This window comes from Trachypithecus francoisi, unplaced genomic scaffold (assembly GCF_009764315.1).
Source record: "Trachypithecus francoisi isolate TF-2019V2 unplaced genomic scaffold, Tfra_2.0 Lachesis_group1, whole genome shotgun sequence".
Lineage (NCBI taxonomy): Eukaryota > Metazoa > Chordata > Mammalia > Primates > Cercopithecidae > Trachypithecus > Trachypithecus francoisi.
In genome coordinates this window covers 101865771-101884085 of record NW_022681454.1, presented here as the reverse complement: position 1 = coordinate 101884085, position 18315 = coordinate 101865771, and the positions used below count along the sequence as shown (strand labels likewise).

Here is an 18315-nt window from a genome sequence, read left to right as displayed (position 1 = left end):
TAAATGTATTTTTTGATTGACATTTTTAAGAAATTATCTGATCAGTTTTGTAGTTAAACACAAAAAAGTATTTTGTTCATTATAGAATAAAGTTGAAGGTAGCTATTGGAAAGACGTGAACCATTCACTTAATGATAACAGTTTCGAGAGAGGACTTAAGGGATAGGAGCTCTTTTATTATGGTTCATTTTGACATGTATATAACAACCTCCACCATCATCAAAAATAATTTGTGATTAATTTTTAAATTGAGGTACAATTCACATAACATTAACCATTTTAAAGTATGCATTAAAATTAGTGGCAGTTAATACATTCACAGTGTTGTACAATCATCACCTGTATCTGTCTAGTCCCAAACATTTCATGACCTCAAAAGGAAACCCCATCCCCATTAGCAGTCACTCCCCATTTTATTCTCTAACTGGCCCCTGGCAACCACTGATTTACTGTCTCTATGCTATAGGTTTACCTATTCTGGATATTTCATGTAAATGGTCTCACATAATATGTAACCTTTTGTGTCTGCCCCTTTCACTTAGTGTGCTTTTGAGATTCATCCATGTTGTAGCATGTATTGGTACTTCATTCCCTTTTATGGGTGAATAATAGTCCACTGATAGATAATATTACCTTTTACTTTTCCATTCATTAGTTGATGGGCATTTGGCTTGTTTCTACCATTTGGCTATTATGAATAGCGCCACTATGAACATTCATGTACGAGTTTTTGTTTGAATACTCTTATCCATTTTATTCACCTAGGAGTGGAATTGCTGGGTCATGTGGTAATTCTGAATTTAACTCTTTGAGGAACCACCAAATTGTTTTCCCCAGCATGTTAACTCCCATGAACAATATTCAAGGATTCCAGTTTCTCCAGATCCTTAGCAATACTCATTATTTTCCCTTTTTGGTTTATAACAATCATCCTAGTGGTAGTGAAACGGTATTGTGATTTTTTTTAATTAAAACAAGCTTATGTCTGATTTCATCTTAAACAAATGTGAGTAATTATTTTATCCAAGAAACTAGTTCATTTAAAAAAAAAAAATTTTAGCCATAAATGTGTAGTAGATTTTTTCTAGCTTTATTGAGTTATAATGGACATATACTAAACTGTACCTATTTAAATTGTACACAAATTGATGAGTTTTGATATAATTACATGCAAAATTACTATCAAAAATAAGAAAATGAACATATTTATCACCCCCAAATGGTTTCTTACACTTCTTTGTAATCTCTTCCTTTGACATTCCCAACCCTCTGTCGTCAGGCAAAGACTGATTCGCTTTCTCAGTACGGTTTGACAAGAGAAGCAGCTTTGGCTCAGTTTGGGGTGTGAATCCCAGGTCTTCCATTCACTAGTTCTGTGGTCTCAGGCAAAAATTATTTAACTGCTGTGAATCCCAATATGTTTATTTCCAAGACGGGGATAATATCTACACTCTACACTAGTTTTTGTAAGTGAAGAATAAAATGGTACCCATAGAAGACATCCTCTAGTGCCCATCACACAGTATGTGTTTGCTAAATCATTTTCTTTTCTTCTTGTGTACTATTTGTTTTTCCTTTTAAATATTTCACTACCCTTATGTAGACTATCCACTGTCATGTCTGTAATCTAGATCCAAATTACCTCATGTCTATAGTGTTATAGTCTTCTGATTTGTTAGCCTCTATCTTGTCCTTTTATCATATTGGAGAACCTACCTTGACTCTCTGTTCCTAGATCAGGGCAGTGGCATTAGAAATGAAGAAGGCACAGCTATGAGAAATGAGGCACATAGTGTTGATATTACATGTTTAAACTCACTATGTGTTCAGTCTTATATTCTGTTATGCCCTGAGGTATCTAAGTCACCCAAATTAAGACTGTAAATCCTTGAGAACAATTCATTCTTTCTTTTAATACACAGTGCCTAATATAGAGCTGAATACTTAATGAGGCTAAACATGTAAGAGTCTAATGTAATTGTGTATATTCCCCTGGAATTCAGATTTCAGTTAGTGTATACAGTCATGTTTGTTGTGTTAGCTAATTACAGTTCCATACAGATTTATGTTAAGATTTTAGAATCAACTTCCAAATATTCTGACAGGATTTATTTGACTTTATGACTTAAAATTCTAGTTTTTTTCCCTCAAAATAAATAATTTCAGGACAGAGAAGTGACCTTTTTTCTACATACCTTGTTTTCTAAATGTAAAACTGCATTTTGAATTATGAAGAAATTTGTTCTGAAGCATGTGTTCAAATTCCAGGTTTACAGTGAAAATCGATAGCCAACCAAACCTTTAAAAATAAAAAGATATATAGAAAGAATGCACGCATATAAACTTGACATTGGCAGCTTGAGGGAGCCTCACTGAAATAACTTTCTTAAGCACATGGAACATCTGCTTAAGTCACACTATTTCTGAATTTCTCTAAAAATATTTTTGAAGTATTTTGCGAAACCTGTTTTGTCACTATCATTTATTATTTTCTTAAGGCTTTACTCTATTATGTTTTACTTTTCACTAGTAACTGATAAATGTGGTTTGTAAAAAAGGTACTATGAAGCAATTTAAAAGGATTCTCAGGTCTCTTTTCCCCTCAAGCAGGAGGAATCAAGTTTATATTATGTAATGGTTTTATTTTCTATTTAGTGTGAGCTTCTAGGCCTAGTGGATATCTTAAATTTCAAGACATGTAAACAACTTCAGTTTCAGCACAGATTGCAATAGGTTGAAACTATAAACAGGTCCACTTTCTTGGTGCCTAATTTTTTAAATATATGGATTGTTTTTACTTACATAATGTGATGAGATTTTGATTTGTTAATTAAAAAATTGCTCTTAGACCTTAAAATGACATTTTTCTTAACTTTTAAATTTTGGAATATTGACCATTATATGAAACTTTGTAGGTAGGCATAAGGGAATTAGTTATACACATACTGAAAATCTCAGGTTCATTGATGATAGCTGCCAGTGACAGGAGTAGTATTGCCACTGGAAGATGTGCCAGCTTAGTTAGTTACTGTCATCTACTCATTCCTTGTATTCTGCCTCTTGGTCATCTTTGATTCTCATTTATCTTTAAATTTTCTTGGTAATAAAATAATACACTTCTAGCCACACTTGCCTAGGCTGTCTTATGTCCATAATTTCCGGGCTTGTTCAGTGGAATGAAATTAAAAGTTTTGCTTCAACTTCTGATCCCTCTGGATAGAATAAGAAAAATGATCCCCTTTGTAGATTTAAATCTGGCAGCCAGAGAAATTTCCTCCAGAACAGAGAAAGCAAAATATGGAGGAGAAGATCAAGATGGCAGGCAACTACCTATTGTGTGAGAATTCTGCAAACACTAAGCAAGGATATTAATTTAAACCACAAGATAGTTATGTCATGAATGAGCTTGAGCATCTTTTTATACCCTTAAAGCCTGTTTTCATTTCTTCTGTGAATTGCCTGTTCATGGTTTCTTCCATTTCAATTGAGTTTTTTCCGTTTATTTATTTTTTATTTTTTATTATACTTGAAGTTCCGGGTTACATGTGCAGAACATGCAGTTTTGTTACATAGGTATATATGTGCCATGGTGGTTTGCTGCACCCATCAACCCGTGATCTACATCAGGTATTTTGCCTAATGCTATCCCTCCTCTAGCCCCCAATCCCCAACAGGCCTTGGTGTATGATGTTTCCCTCCATGTATCATGTGTTCTCATTGTTCAACTCCCACTTGTGAGTTAGAACATGAGTTCTGGTTAAAGTCTGTTTTATCAGAGACCAGGATTGCAACCCCTACTTCTTTTTGCTTTCCATTTGCTTGGTAGATCTTCCTCCATCCCTTTATTTTGAGCCTATGTTTATCTTTGCATATGAGATGGGTCTCCTGAATACAGCACACTGATGGGTCTTGACTCTTTATCCAGTTTGCCACTCTGTCTTTTCACTGGGGGCATTTAGCCCATTTACATTTAAGGTTAATATTGTTATGTGTGAATTTGATCCTGTCTTTATGATGCTAGCTGGTTATTTTGCCCATTAATTGATGCAGTTTCTTCCTGGCATCAGTGGTCTTTACAATTTAGCATGTTTTTGGAGTGGCTGGTACTGGTTGTTTATATCCATGTTTAGTGCTTCCTTCAGGAGCTCTTGTAAGGCTGGCCTAGTGGTAACAAAATCTCTTAGTATTTGCTTGTCTGTAAAGGATTTTATTTCTCCTTCACTTATGAAACTTAGTTTGGCTGGATATGAAATTATGGGTTAAAAATTCTTTTAAGAATGTTGAATATTGGCCCCCACTCTCTTCTGGCTTGTAGGGTTTCTGCCAAGAGATCCACTGTTAGTCTGGTGGGCTTTCCTTTGTGTGTAACCTGACCTTTCTCTCTGGCTGCCCTTAACATTTTTTCCTTCATTTTAACCTTGGTGAATCTGACAATTATGTATGTTGGGGTTGCTGTTCTTGAGGATTATCTTTGTGATTTTCTCTGTATTTCCTGAATTTGAATGTTGGCCTCCGTTGCTAGGTTGGGGAAGTTTTCCTGGATAATATCCTGAAGAGTGTTTTCTAATTTGGTACCATTCTCCCCGTCACTTTCAGGTACAACAATCAAACGTAGATTTGGTCTTTTCATGTAGTCCCGTATTTCTTGGAGGCTTTGTTCATTTCTTTTCACTCTTTTTTCCTCTAATCTTGTCTTCTCTCTTTATTTCATTATTTGATCTTCAATCACTGATATCCTTTATTCTGCTTGATCAAATTGGCTATTGACGCTTATGTATGCTTCACGAAATTCTTGTACTGTGGTTTTCAGCTCCATCAGGTCATTTAAGCTCTTCTCTACACTGGTTATTCTAGTTAGCCATTTGTCTAACTTTTTTTCAAGGTTTTTACCTTCCTTGCGAAGAGTTAGAACATGCTTCTTTAGCTCAGAGAAGTTTGTTATTATTGACCTTCTGAAGCCTACTTCTGTCAGCTTGTCAAACTCATTCTCCATCCAGTTTTGTTCCATTGCTGGCAAGGAGCTGTGATCCTTTGGAGAAGAGGCGTTCTGGTTTTTGGAATTTTCAGCCTTTCTGCTCTGGTTTCTCCCCATCTTTGTGGTTTTATCTACCTTTGGTCTTTGATGTTGGTGACCTGCGGATGGGGTTTTGACATGAATGACCTTTTTGCTGATGTTGGTGCTATTTCCTTTTTGTTTGTTAGTTTTCCTTCTAACAGACAGGCCCCTCAGCTGCAGGTCTGCTGGAGTTTGCTGGAGGTCCACTCCAGACCCTGTTTGCCTGGGTATCACCAGTGGAGGCTGCAGAACAGCAAATATTGCTGCCTTAAGCTTTGTCCCAGAGGGGCACCTTCCTATATGAGGTGACTGTCAGTCTCTACTGGGAGGTATCTTGCAGTTAGGCTACACAGGGGTCAGGGACCCACTTGAGGAGGCAGTCTGTCTGTTATCAGAGCTTGAACACCATGCTGGGAGAACTACTGCTCTCTTCAGAGCTGTCAGGCAGGGACATTTAAGTCTGGAGAAGCTGGCTCCTCCCTTTTGTTCAGATATGCTCTGTCCCCAGAGGTGGCATCTAGAGAGGGAGTAGGCCTTGCTGAGCTGCGGTGGGCTCCTCCCAGTTCGAGCTTCCCTGCGGCTTTGTTTACACTGTGAGCATAGAACCGCCTATTCAAGCCTTAGTAATGGCAGACACCTCTCCCTGCACCAAGCTCCCCCATCCCAGGTCCATCTCAGACTGCTGCGCTAGCAGCAAGGCTCCATGTGTGTGGGACCCACCAAGCCAGGCATGGGAGGGGATCTCCTGGTCTGTTGGTTGTGAAGACTGTGGGAAAAGCACAGTATTTGGGCAGGAGTACACCATTCCTCCAGGTACAGTCACTCACGGCTTCCCTTGGCTGGGAAAGGGAAATCCCCTGACCCCTGGTGCTTCCCAGGTAGGGCGACATACTGCTCTTCTTCGGCTTACTCTCCATGGGCTGCACCCATTGTCCAGCCAGTCCCAGTGAGATGAACCAGGTACCTCAGTTGGAAATGCAGAAATCACCTGTCTTCTGCGTTGATCTTGCTGGGAACTGTAGACCAGAGCTGTTCTTATTCAGACCTCTTGGAAGCAACCTTCTATTTTGTTTTTAACCATTAAAATAAACTTTAAGTTGTTATGTGTGTGTGTGTATATATATATATATAACATATATTACAATAGAATGTACTCATTTTAAGTATATAGTGAGTTTTGACCTATGTATACACACCCATAACCTCCTCCTTCAATTAAAATATGAAGCATTTCCATCATCCCAGAAAGGTCCCCCTTTCCCCTTTGCAAACTCTTTCTGATTACCAGCATTCTAGGTTGGTAGTGTTTTTAAGAATTTTAAAAATTTCATTTTTTTGTCTTCTGGCTTACATTGCCTCTAAAGAGAAATTGGCTGTCATTCTTATCAGCATACCCTTATGTAATCTTTTTTCCCTTCTATCTGCTTTTAAGATTTATTCTCTGTCATTGTCACTGGTTTTCAGCACTTTGATTATGATATGCTTCACTTTGGATTTTTTTTTGTTTATTCTGATGGGCGTGTGTGTGTGTGTGTGTGTGCATGTGTGCTTTCTCAATCTGTGGGTTTATACTTTTCATCAAATTTGGAAAATTTTTGGATGTTATTTATTCAAGTATTTTTCTGCTTCCTGTTTCGCGTTCTGGAATTCCATTTATACATGAGATAGAGTGCTGGATGCTGTCCAAGAGGACACTGGGATTGTTAATTTTTTCTTATCCTTTTTGTTTCTCTGCTTCACTTTGGAAAGTTTCTGTTACAGTGTCTTCAGGTTCACTAATTTTCTCTTTGGCAATATCTATTTTGTTGTTAAGCTTGTTGAGAGAATTTTTCATTTCAGATCATGTATGTCTTAGCTTTTAAAGTTCCATTTGGTTCTGTTTATGTTTTCTATTTCTCCCTTCCATATTGTCATGCTCTTCTTTAAATCTTTGAGCATATTTACAGTAGTTGTTTTGAGGTTCCTATCTGTTAATTCCATCATCTAACATTTCTGGAAATGTTTCTGTTGAATGATTTTTAATCTTTTTCCCCATTTAGAGCTTACATTTTCTTGTGTATTGACAGAATTTTGGATGTTGTGTTATGTTGAGTGCCTGGATGTTGTTGTCTTCCTTTAAAGAATATTTGTTTTTACAGGTAGTTAATTGTGAGTCAGTTTGGTTGTATCCAGGCACTTTTAAAACTTTGTTAGCACAGGTCTAGAGTAACCTTTATTTGAGAGCCAGTTTAGTCCTACCATTAAGGAATGCCTGTTATAGGTTCACTAGTGAGTGTCCCTTGTGCTGAATGAGGTTTTCCTGGGTGGTTGGAATTCATTTTATAGGTCTCTGGCAGTTATTCTTCTCTTGACTTATAGAGTCTCATCCCATGCATGCACAGGTTAGTGTTTAATCCGTGTCTCAAGGGAACCCCAATGTATATTGCTGTAGTTATTTCTTATCTCTAGTACCATGCCCTACAAATTCCAGCTGCCTCATCCTCTCCATTTTTTTTTTTTTTTTAACTCTGTTCTTTAACCTCAGTGAGATCCCTGTCCTCTTACAGGGTTCCTTTCTCTCTACCATAGTTTGGAACATGTATTGAGCAGAAAGCCAGGGCAATCAGATGTCTCTTCTCGTTTGTTTACTTCTCTCTGGGGTCACAGTCCTGTACTGCCTGTTGTTTAATGTCTGAAATGAGTGATTTCATATATTCTGTCCAGTTTTTTAGCTGTTTGCAATGGGAGGGCAAGTTGTTTGTTTGTTTATCAGTAAAGTAATTCAATCATTGGTGAAAGTGGAAATTTTGAGAAAGTTAACTCTAAAGGGACATTCATTGCAAGGCAGACTTTGGCTATTTTCGTATTATTTTTAATTATTGAGGCTTTATTACATTTCAGTCTGTAGTTCTTTTCATCTTTTATATGGATTTTGCGATATGTGAGTAAACTCTCCAAAGCCTATAGTGAATTTCTGTTCTCTTTAAAGATTCTTTCTTGTGGAGAAGTTATTCATGTGAAGATTCTCGGAATTTTGGCTCTTATTGATGAAGGTGAAACAGATTGGAAATTAATTGCTATCAATGTGAATGATCCTGAAGCCTCAAAGTTTCATGGTAAGACTGTTACTTTCCAGAAAGTGAAAGCAAATTAGTGTGTCATTGGAATTCTTAGAACTTAAAAGAATTCACATAGGGGAGTTAAATGTACTTTTTTAAAAAGAGAGGAAAAGAGGTAGATAGACACATTATATTTTAAATGAAGAAAGTACATTCTACTGGTTTCCCTCTATTCCCTTTTTCTTCCCTCTCCTGTCACCTCTCTTTCACTCTCCTCCTCTCCCTTTCACTCCTTCCTTCCCTCCTTTCTTCTTTCCTTCCATGGTTTTGATGGCTCACCTGCTATTGGGAATTGTTTTGAAAGCATCCTTTGACTAGGAATAAAAGCATACAATACTGGCATTTTTACCCTGAAATCTCTTTTGTTCATATGACTAACAAGAAGAAAACTAAGGAAGGAGTGTCATCGATAACAAAAGCTATTTCTGCACCTAGTTTTTGTCTCTTCTTGTTCAAATGAAGGAAGAAGTAACTGCCCTCTAACGAAATTTTGATGTGCTAGAAATTTTAAGTTCTGGAAATAGCTTGGTATGATTTAATTTTGTTTGGAGTCAGACAGACTTCAGTTTAAGTTCTGGCTGTGCTACTTCCTGGATGAGTGACTTTGGGTAGACCATTCCTGAATTTCAGTTGCTCATCTCTAAATGGAGATGATTATACCTACTTGTAAAGTTGTTGGCAATATAAGAAATGATTTATTTAAAGCATCTGGCTTTCACATACCAGTGTCGAATATATGGCAACTATTATTATTCTTTGACCAATTTTTCCTCCATTTTTCTTTCCTGTTTTATTCTTGCTCAGGATCCTTTTTCCTTGTAAACCTCAATTCTAAAACTGGAAATATTACCATTTCTAAGATGACCGAACCTGATTAACAATGTATTAATCTTAGTTTATATACCTTTTCTTGCACTTGAAACAGCAGGAGAGATTTCCGTGTTGTCATTCTTGCATATAATTGGGAAAGGGAGAGGTCTGATAGGGTGAAGTGCATGTAACCTCAGGGTCAAAAGTAAAATGTGAAAACTACAATTAAAATATGAGCCTCAAGTCTATAAACCATATATATTCCTTATCTCATTATTTTACCCTGATTTTGTCTATTTTTATACTTTTCATATACATATATATGAGAATAGTAAATAAATTTTATTTAGTTAAAAACATTTTTTAGCACCTTAACTGCTCCTCAAATGAGAATTGATAATCTAATAGTGCCACAGGCAGCCGAAACAAATCATCCACCTAATTCATTTGTGATCTGCCACACTAAAGTCATGGAACTGTACTAAGGGATGCCCCTTTAAGCTGAAAAAGCTGAGCACTTGAATGAAAATGAAAATATTATTTAGAGAGTAGTAGTTCAGTACTATTGGAGATGTGATTTAACATTTTAAATTGTCTAGCATATAACAAGCACTGGTGCCTGTTATAATAGATATTATTGTTCTTAACTTAGAAGATGCTCAGAGAATGTAAGTGACTTGCCCACGTTTGCAAACATGTAAATAGTATACAGCTTGAACTCATTTCTGTCTGATTCTAAAGTGTGAATTGCTCAGTACTGTATTGAGCAATATATAGCCCATCTATACTATTACACCAAGCAATTCATCCTTGATTCTAGTAATTTATATATTTGTAACTAGAGGTATTGAAACTAGATCACATAAGCCCAGCATGACTCCTTGAGTTTCCTAAGTGTTACAATAAAAAGTTTTAACTCTATTCATTTTATTTCTGTTGTGTACTCAGAATGGAGATAACTTTGCACTTTGGACACCTTTCTAAATTCTTTTCACATTTGCTTTTATGAAGAGATATGCAGAAACACTAAAGCCAGTTGCTGATTTGGGTTGAGAAGAAATTATTGAACTTGAAGAGTTAAAACAAGATGTTATTGTTTTAGAAAACCAGTACATTTATCATTCTATTAAAAGTGAACACATGTATTATTTTCATCATGAAAAATATAACAATTCTTATTCATAATATATTTTTGAAATCCTAAAAGAATGAGTAAAGCATATGGGGAAAATGAAAATTGTTTATTTTAAGGATATTTGTATATTGTTCACATTAGTTAATACTTAAAGTACTCTTCTCTTACGTCTAGATTTTATGAAATAAGTTTGGTAGTTTTTTTTTGAGACAGAGTCTCTCTCTGCCTTCCACGCTGAAGTGCAGTGGCATACTCTCGGCTCCCTGCAACCGCTGCCTCCTAGGTTTGAGTGATTCTTGTGCCTCAGCCTCCTGACTAGCTGAGAATACAGGTGTGTGCCACCACACCTGGCTAATTTTTTGTATTTTAGAAGAGATGGGGTTTCTCCGTGTTGACCAGGCTGGTCTTGGACTCCTGGCCTCAAGGGATTTACCCGCCTCAGCCTCCCAAAGTGTTAGGATTACAGGTTTGAGCCACGGCGCCCGGCAAATTTGATAGTTTTAAGAATCACACATTTTTTTCTCATTCCTTTTATCTTCACATTATCGTTAATATATTCTGCATACTTTTGTTGAATTTTCTTCTTTCTTTTCTCTTTACAGAGACCCAGGAAAAAAATTGATGTAGGCACAAATTGAAAGGAAAAATAGATTGTAGTATAAAGATTTTTTATTTTTGAAAAATTATTTGTAGTCAACAGTATTTAATTCTAAATCAAGCAACTTTTAAAATGTTTTGGTATTTATGTCTTTCATATTTACCATCTAAAATCACAAACACAGGATTTTAGATGGCATTTTTAAAATTATAAAATTAATTTTATACATGGAAATAAAAACTCAGAAGTGTAAAAAACGGTATATAACATGAAAAGTAAAGTTTTTCTTTCTACCTCTCATCTCATCTTCTCATATCTTATCGCAGATGTTTTTTGTTCTTTTGAATGGTTGCTTCTATTCTGTAAATGATGTGCTTATATTTCTTAAATTGTGCATTTTCCCTGTTGACTCAAATTATTACTTTGGAAGACAAGGAACTTAAATTCTTAAACATTTATCAACTGTGTTACCATATTTCTACTGTTATCCTAATAACTCTAAGTTGTATATTTGGAGCTGGATTTATTGCCTCATTGACTTTGAACAATAACTCTTAACTGCCCAGTGTAGAACTTACAACATTCAGTTTCTATATTTTTATCCTTTTCTGTCCCTTACAACCTAACTTCTCTCAGCTCCACTATCAATTCTATAGTGTCAAAATTTATAATGTTTACATTATGTGAAGTATAATTGTTTTTCCTATTTTGCTTCATGGTTGAATCTGAAAATTAAAAACTAAGTAGCATTTACAGTATTATTATTTAAATATTTATTTAGTTTATCATACTATTTATTAAGTGATCATCTTTGGACAGACTGTTCTCTGAACCTCCTGCATAGCTGTCACCTGTGGGTTTCTTTTCAATGCTTGGTTAATTCTACTTACTTAAATTCTACCATTCCCTCTTTAGTTTTCCCTTTTCATTGTTGGCTGGTGTCCATTTTCCAAAAATATCTAATGCAGTAACTTTAAATATAAATTACTGTGTATAAATTGAAATTTATATTATAAAGGAATAAGTGATTTTATATTTTATGACTGTTTAAACATTTGTCATCTATACTTCTTGGCTTGTCAGATAAACGAGAAAAATTCAAAAACACGGGAGGGCAGCTATCAGAAATTTTCTTTTTAATTGTGTAGTTTTCTGGGGGATGTGTGTAATATAGGAGTATATAGAGATTTTTTAAATTTCCTGTACGTTTTTATTGTTATTAGACATTTTAAAAGTAAATCCTTGGCCGGCATGGTGGCTCACACCTGTAATCCCAGCACTTTGGGAAGCTGAGACAGGAGGGTCACTTGAGTGCAGGAGTGTGAGACCAGCCTGAGCAACATAGTGAGACTTCGTTTCTATAAATAAATAAATAATAAAATTTATATTCATCCTATTAGTTTTTACTATCTTTAGAAAAAGAGGCCGAGGCAGGCGAGTCACCTGAGGTCATAAATCCGAGACCAGCCTGACCCACGTAGAGAAACCCCATCTCTACTAAAAATACAATATTAGCTGGGTGTGGTGACACATGCCAAAATCCCAGCTATTTGGGAGGCTGAGGCAAGCAAATCGCTTGAACCCAGGAGGCGGAGGTTGTGGTGAGCCGAGAACACGCCATTGCACTCCAACCTAGGCAACAAGAGCAAAACTCCATCTCAAAAAAAAAAAAAAAAACCCAAAAGAAAAAGAAGCTGTTATTCGGCATGGTTTGTCAAAGTTTTTCTTTTTTGAGAATGAAACTCGTTTTAGTTCATAGTATGTCCTTATATATGTGTATTTTCTTTTTATTCACATAGACACATTTAAGTTGTGGGTCTTCAAAGACGTTTTGGGGTTATTTTAATTTGTGAACAAATAAAATAACTTTTTTTGTGAAATAAATAAAATGAAGTAACTTTTTTGATCCTAATTAACATATGTACAGACTTTGGTAGACTGTATACCCCTGTTTTAATATTTACAGTTTTTACCTATGATGACTGAACTTAAACTAGCCATTGCATCAGAGAACATTTTTCAATTAGTAAAAAAGTTTTTTATGGTTATAGTTCTGTAATTTTAGCGTTACTGTTTTAAGTTTTCTAGTTTCATCTTCTAAAAATGGAGTAGCCACTGTAAAAGTCTAAAAAATGTCCAAATAACATTTGAAATGAAACTCCTTGTACTCCCTGATACAAAATTGGTCACTTCAGCAGGCTCATTAACAGAGCACTAAGACCATTTTATGCCCTGTAATTAGGTTTCAGGCCCTAATGCTCTTGTTGGTACCCTAGTAGCCTGAAAGAGTTAATAAGACTCCTAGGACACATAAATTGTTACTAGAAAATACCTTGGCCAGTGCGAATAATAGCTTTGGTTATCAAATAACCAAGTTTAGAGCTTTTAAAGAGGATTGAAATGCTAGGGCATGTGTAATTTTTCTCGTGGTTAAATTAACCTCCTTCTATAATGTACAGCTTCAGATACTCACCAAACAGATGTTTGTGCCTCTTCAGAACTGCCACTGATGCCTAAGGACCTTATGTCAGGAGAACTAATGTCACGAGGAGCTAATTTAGGCCTAGATGCTATTTCAACTTGCAGAGCAATGAAGATTTCGTTTGGTCTTTAAATAAATGAAAACTATTGTCTGTTGTGCTGCAGTAACTGTTTACCTGTGAGGTGATTTTATAGTTTGAATAAATGAAAGATTTAAAGCAAGTGAAATCAGAACAGTTATATTGATATAGATACATTGTGGATGAATAAATTATATGAGCAATTATTTAAAATAAGACAGTTCTGACATTTGCATAGGCTGGCATCACACTTGTCCTAAAATTATTAAGGTATGTCTTTTATATATGTAGAATTTCAGCTTATATTTAGAGAAATTTAAAAATCAAAACTACTTACTCTCAAGGCAAAAATAAATATGTTGAGACACAATCTATTTGGCTTAAATGTTCATTTGCTAAGTAAACACTTCTAGTGCTTCTGTAATTATTATTTAAAAATAAGCAAATTAATGTAGTGTTCTATTTCCTTTCTTCCTAAAACACAACTTAATACTGTCATGTAGGGGGGAAAAAAAAGAATAGCATAGTCATCTTAAGGGAAAATATTCATGTTTTGTAACTAAAAAGAATAAAGTTCAATTTGCTTTTCTGTGTGTGTTAGAAGACAGCAGAATGTACTCTGGCTTGGAAAGGGGCTTGCATATCAGCATCATCAACCTAAGAGCTCTAACATTTGTCAAACAATTGCAATATGCCTAAGAAGAAACTATGCTAAATGCTTCTTTTGGATTATGTTTAATCTTCACACAACTTCAGTCAAGATATGTTATTCTCTTTTTAAAGGATAGAGAAACTAAGGCACCGGGTGGAAGGGGCATGGAGCATGATTAGTAACTAGCCTAAATCATATGGCCAGTCATTCCACTCCAGTCTGGCTCTAGAGCCCATGTTCTTTATTGCTGCATCACATCACTCTTCTGAAAAATGCCGGGTTAGTCAGCTGTATTTGTGGCCTTGGACCTTGTTGCTTTCTAAGAGTGCTATTTGCTCTTGAGTAATTTAGGCATCAGTGGGACAATGATAGAGATTCCAGTGAAAAGATAGCTCTTTTGATCTTTATTCCTCTTATTTCATTAATAGGTGTAGATATGTAGGGATGGGTTGTGGGAGAAGGCAGTTGAGGAACAAGGACAAATTGAGTTCAAAAACTATAATTAAGATGGAATTAAATTACCAAGAACCTGTTGTCTCTTTTTTGAACCTTGACCTCTTACAATTTTTTTAGGTTTCAGTCATTCTTATGATATGGTGAAGTATGGGGGAGACTTAAATTCTAAAATGCTCTTTTTGTTTATTAATTATCTGACCTTGGAAAAGTCATAACCTCTTAAAGCCTTTGCTTCTTTATTTCTTAAAACTGTGGAGTTGATCTTCTGATCAGTAAAAGATCCCGAAGGTTTTTCCCATCTCTAAATTTTTGTTCTAGGAAATATTTTTAATCCATTATTTTTAGCTTGTTGTCTTCTATTAGTAGAAAGACCAAAATTATCTTCAAAGTTAGTGCTATGGGAAACCCAGTTTAAATTAAAGGATTAGATGATTTCTTCGGGACATGAGCACATTTTTAAGTGCTTTAGAGTAACTGTTAAGTGATGAAGCTGGAAGTTCAGTGGAGGTCAGTCTGACCCGAGACCTGTGCATTTAGCCACTTTGTTATATGCTTCAAATCAAAATTAGATTAGAAATATTTGAATTCCTTCCATGTACAAGGCACCTGTATGGTTTTCATTTTACCGGTCATGTAAAATTACTTGTAAACTGGTAATGAATGTTTATATTTTGAGAAAAATCTAAGTCTTTTCTGAGAGGTTTTTCTGATACAGTGCATATAGTCTCCATGTAGAATTACCTTGTTTGGTAATACTCACTTTGACATGCGTTAATTCCATTATTGTTTCATTATGTTAATACACATTCTTAGTACAGGTTTTGTCTTGGTAAGAGTACAATTTGTGGGCCGGGCGCGGTGGCTCAAGCCTGTAATCCTAGCACTTTGGGAGGCCGAGACGGGCGGATCACAAGGTCAGGAGATCGAGACCATCCTGGCTAACACGGTGAAACCCCGTCTCTACTAAAAAATACAAAAAACTAGCCGGGCGAGGTGGCGGGCGCCTGTAGTCCCAGCTACTCGGGAGGCTGAGGCAGGAGAATGGCATAAACCCGGGGGGCGGAGCTTGCAGTGAGCTGAGATCCGGCCACTGCACTCCAGCCTGGGCGACAGAGCGAGACTCGGTCTCAAAAAAAAAAAAAAAAAGAGTACAATTTGTGAAAAGGAGAATGGAGAAGGAAAGGGCAAGAACAATGAAAGATACTCTTCATCAGCCCATGAATGTTAAACGTGGATACGCAGAACAGTTTGGAAAACATGAAAATCTTTTAGAGATTCTGAGTAAGCAGAAATTATTAAGAAAATCAGTTCGCTTTGCAGGGACCTCTATTTGTGATACAGAAAATACAGTGAATGTTATTAAATGAAACTTGTTTCTTGTGAATGTTTGTAAGTCATTAAAAACACATGTTCTTGCTTTCCACAGAGTTTCTTTAGAGGGTACTAGTTGTGCACGTTTAGTTCTGTGGGAGCAACATTTGTAGTACTGGGATGAGAGTGTTGTGCGAATGAATCAACATCACTTCCTTTAGTAAAATGGAAACTCCTTTTTCATTTTTCTTTTTTCCTTCCCTTTGGACAAAATTTTAGCATAAGGCCATATCCTGGTGTCTTTTTTCTCCTTTTATATAATAAAGGCAAAGAGATAGGGTGTTACTTTTGTGTCACTGGTTTTTATCTAAAAACAAAAAATTCTCAGCCGATTGTATGCTTTCTTCACTTTGTGTTATGGTTTGGTGGAGATAACCAGGTAAAGCAGCATTTTAATGTTTTTTTTCTCCTAATCTTTGTGGAAGTATAGGTAGCTGTCAATTTGTGGAAGTGGATAGAAAGGTTAGAGATGTGAATTTATATAGCTAGATAAAGCTCCATGTGTGATTCTAATAGATTTCCTTCAAATTGAGAACCATTCGTTAATGAATTCTTTTCCGCTGGTTGGACATTCTAGTCCTGGATATAGAACAACAGGTAACAATTTTGATATTTATTCAGTTAGAAGAAGGTCTTAAGATGCAATTACCTAATTCAATTTGATATTTGCCCCCCACACACCTGTTACTCCATTTTTAAAGCTAATATATTGATTCCCTTTGAGATCTTGAGCAAATTACTTAATCATTTAGAGTTCCAGTTTACTAATTTGAATTAAAGAGATAAACAATACCTAATTTACAAATTGTGAAGCTTAAATGACATACTGTTGTTGGCAGCGGTGGCCTGTCTGGAGCAGCCGCAGCAAAGACTTTGGCTGCAGCCGGGGAGGCACAGCCAGGACTGTAAGCTCCACCGAGCTGCGGGAGCCAGGAACAGGTGGGAGCCCCATCCCCTTCTGAGTTGACAGGGTGGGATCACCACCCTCCGGGACACAGCTGCAGCCACCCAGCTGCAGCCACCCAGCCACAGCTGTGGACCTGGGCATCCCTGCACTCTTGGGGGCCTGGGAAGCCCCCCGCCCGACCTCTGCAAGCTCAGAAGTGCCTGCTAATGCTGCCTGGCTTCTCCTGACTCTGATTTTGGAGTGAAGTCATGGCCGAACCTGGGTGGTGTTGCAACCCAGCCAGGTGTGCCCTCACTCAGAGTGGCACTGACACACCAGCCCCCTGCCACCTCCGCCTCCTCTGGACTTTTGGCACTGACGAGCATGGGAGGGAGGCCAAAGGGGTGCTGAGGGTGACTTGGTGCAGGCCTGCAGGTGCCCCTTGGCACAAACAGGCTGGGTACAGTGGATGATGTATAGATAGCGGGAGGCAGACAGGCTTCTGGGCGGAAGGAGGTGGGTCCACATTGAAGCCCCACCTTAAAGCCAGGACTGGCCTGAAGCCTGGGGACCAGGCTGGCTGTTCTGGGTGAAATCTGGCCTAGAGTGAGAACCTATGGTGTGTTTTCTGGGCCTAACCAGGGCTGCCCATGGGCCAGTCAGCACACACTTCCTCCCTCCCTCCTGAGCCCATAAAAACCTGGGATTCAGCCAGACTCGGGAAGACGGGACAGCCTGCCTGCGATAGGAGCTACCCACTTTGGGTCTCCTCTCCACTGAGGGCTGCAGTCTCAGTGGGTCTCAGGCTCAATGGGATGACCTGCCTGTGGATAGGAGCTACCCACTTCTGATCTTCTGAGATCTGTACTGTTAGTAAAGCACCTTGCCTTGCTCACCCACATTTACCCAGGTACCTCATTCTTCCTCTATATGGGAGAAGAACTCAGGACCTGCCAAATGGTGAAACTGAAAGAACCCTAAGGCAAACAAGGCTGAAATATGCTACCTTCTGATCCTGCTCACCACATTGCAGGCAACAAGGAGAAGAGAAGAGCTGTGTGCCTTCAGGGATCCCAGAGCTAATGGCTCCCTGAGCCAGGACTGTGACACCCTCTTTGGGGCTCTGCGCTTCCTGGTGCCTCTAAGCTTCTAAGTGCCACCATGTTTCCCAGAGCCTCCAGTGGAAGCCACGTGTAGCGTTTGCCTGGTCCAGCTGCAGCCTCACAGGGAGCCACTGCCTGTGCTGGTGCCCAGAGTTTCCTGCTCCTTGCCACTCCGTGCCTGGCTTGCCCTTGGCGTGCATGGGATCCAGGCTTAGCATTAGCGGAGTGCAGCCTGCCAGGCCAAGTGGGTGGAAGGAGCCCAGCGGGCTAAGCAAACCTTGCGAAAAGGCGCCGCTGGCCACAGAGGATACCAGCCGGAAAAGCGACAGCTGAATAATCCTGTGGCACTATTACTGAGCCATAGGTTTAAAGTATTTCAGAATTTTACTAGATATTACCAAAGTGCCTTTTGCAGTGATTATATCATCAGTGTATGAGAGTAAATGCTTCCTAAATAATAGTTTATTATTTTTTTGCCAATCTGATACATAAAAGATAATTTATCTTGTTTTAATTCTTTATTTTTCTGCTTACTACTGGGTTGGAGCATCTTTCTTGTATTTTTATTGTATTATTTGTATCTTCCCTT

At 37.6% G+C, this 18315-nt stretch overlaps 1 protein-coding gene across 2 annotated transcripts in view; it reads left to right on the top strand.

The window, feature by feature from the left end:
- PPA2 (inorganic pyrophosphatase 2) overlaps nucleotides 1–18315 on the top strand; it is a 113720-nt gene that overhangs the window by 43952 nt on the left and 51453 nt on the right. For both annotated transcript variants that reach the window (XM_033214914.1, XM_033214913.1), the window contains one exon: nucleotides 8025–8151. In XM_033214914.1, coding sequence (XP_033070805.1) covers nucleotides 8025–8151 — 127 coding nt within the window. The remainder of the gene's footprint in view (nucleotides 1–8024; nucleotides 8152–18315) is intronic.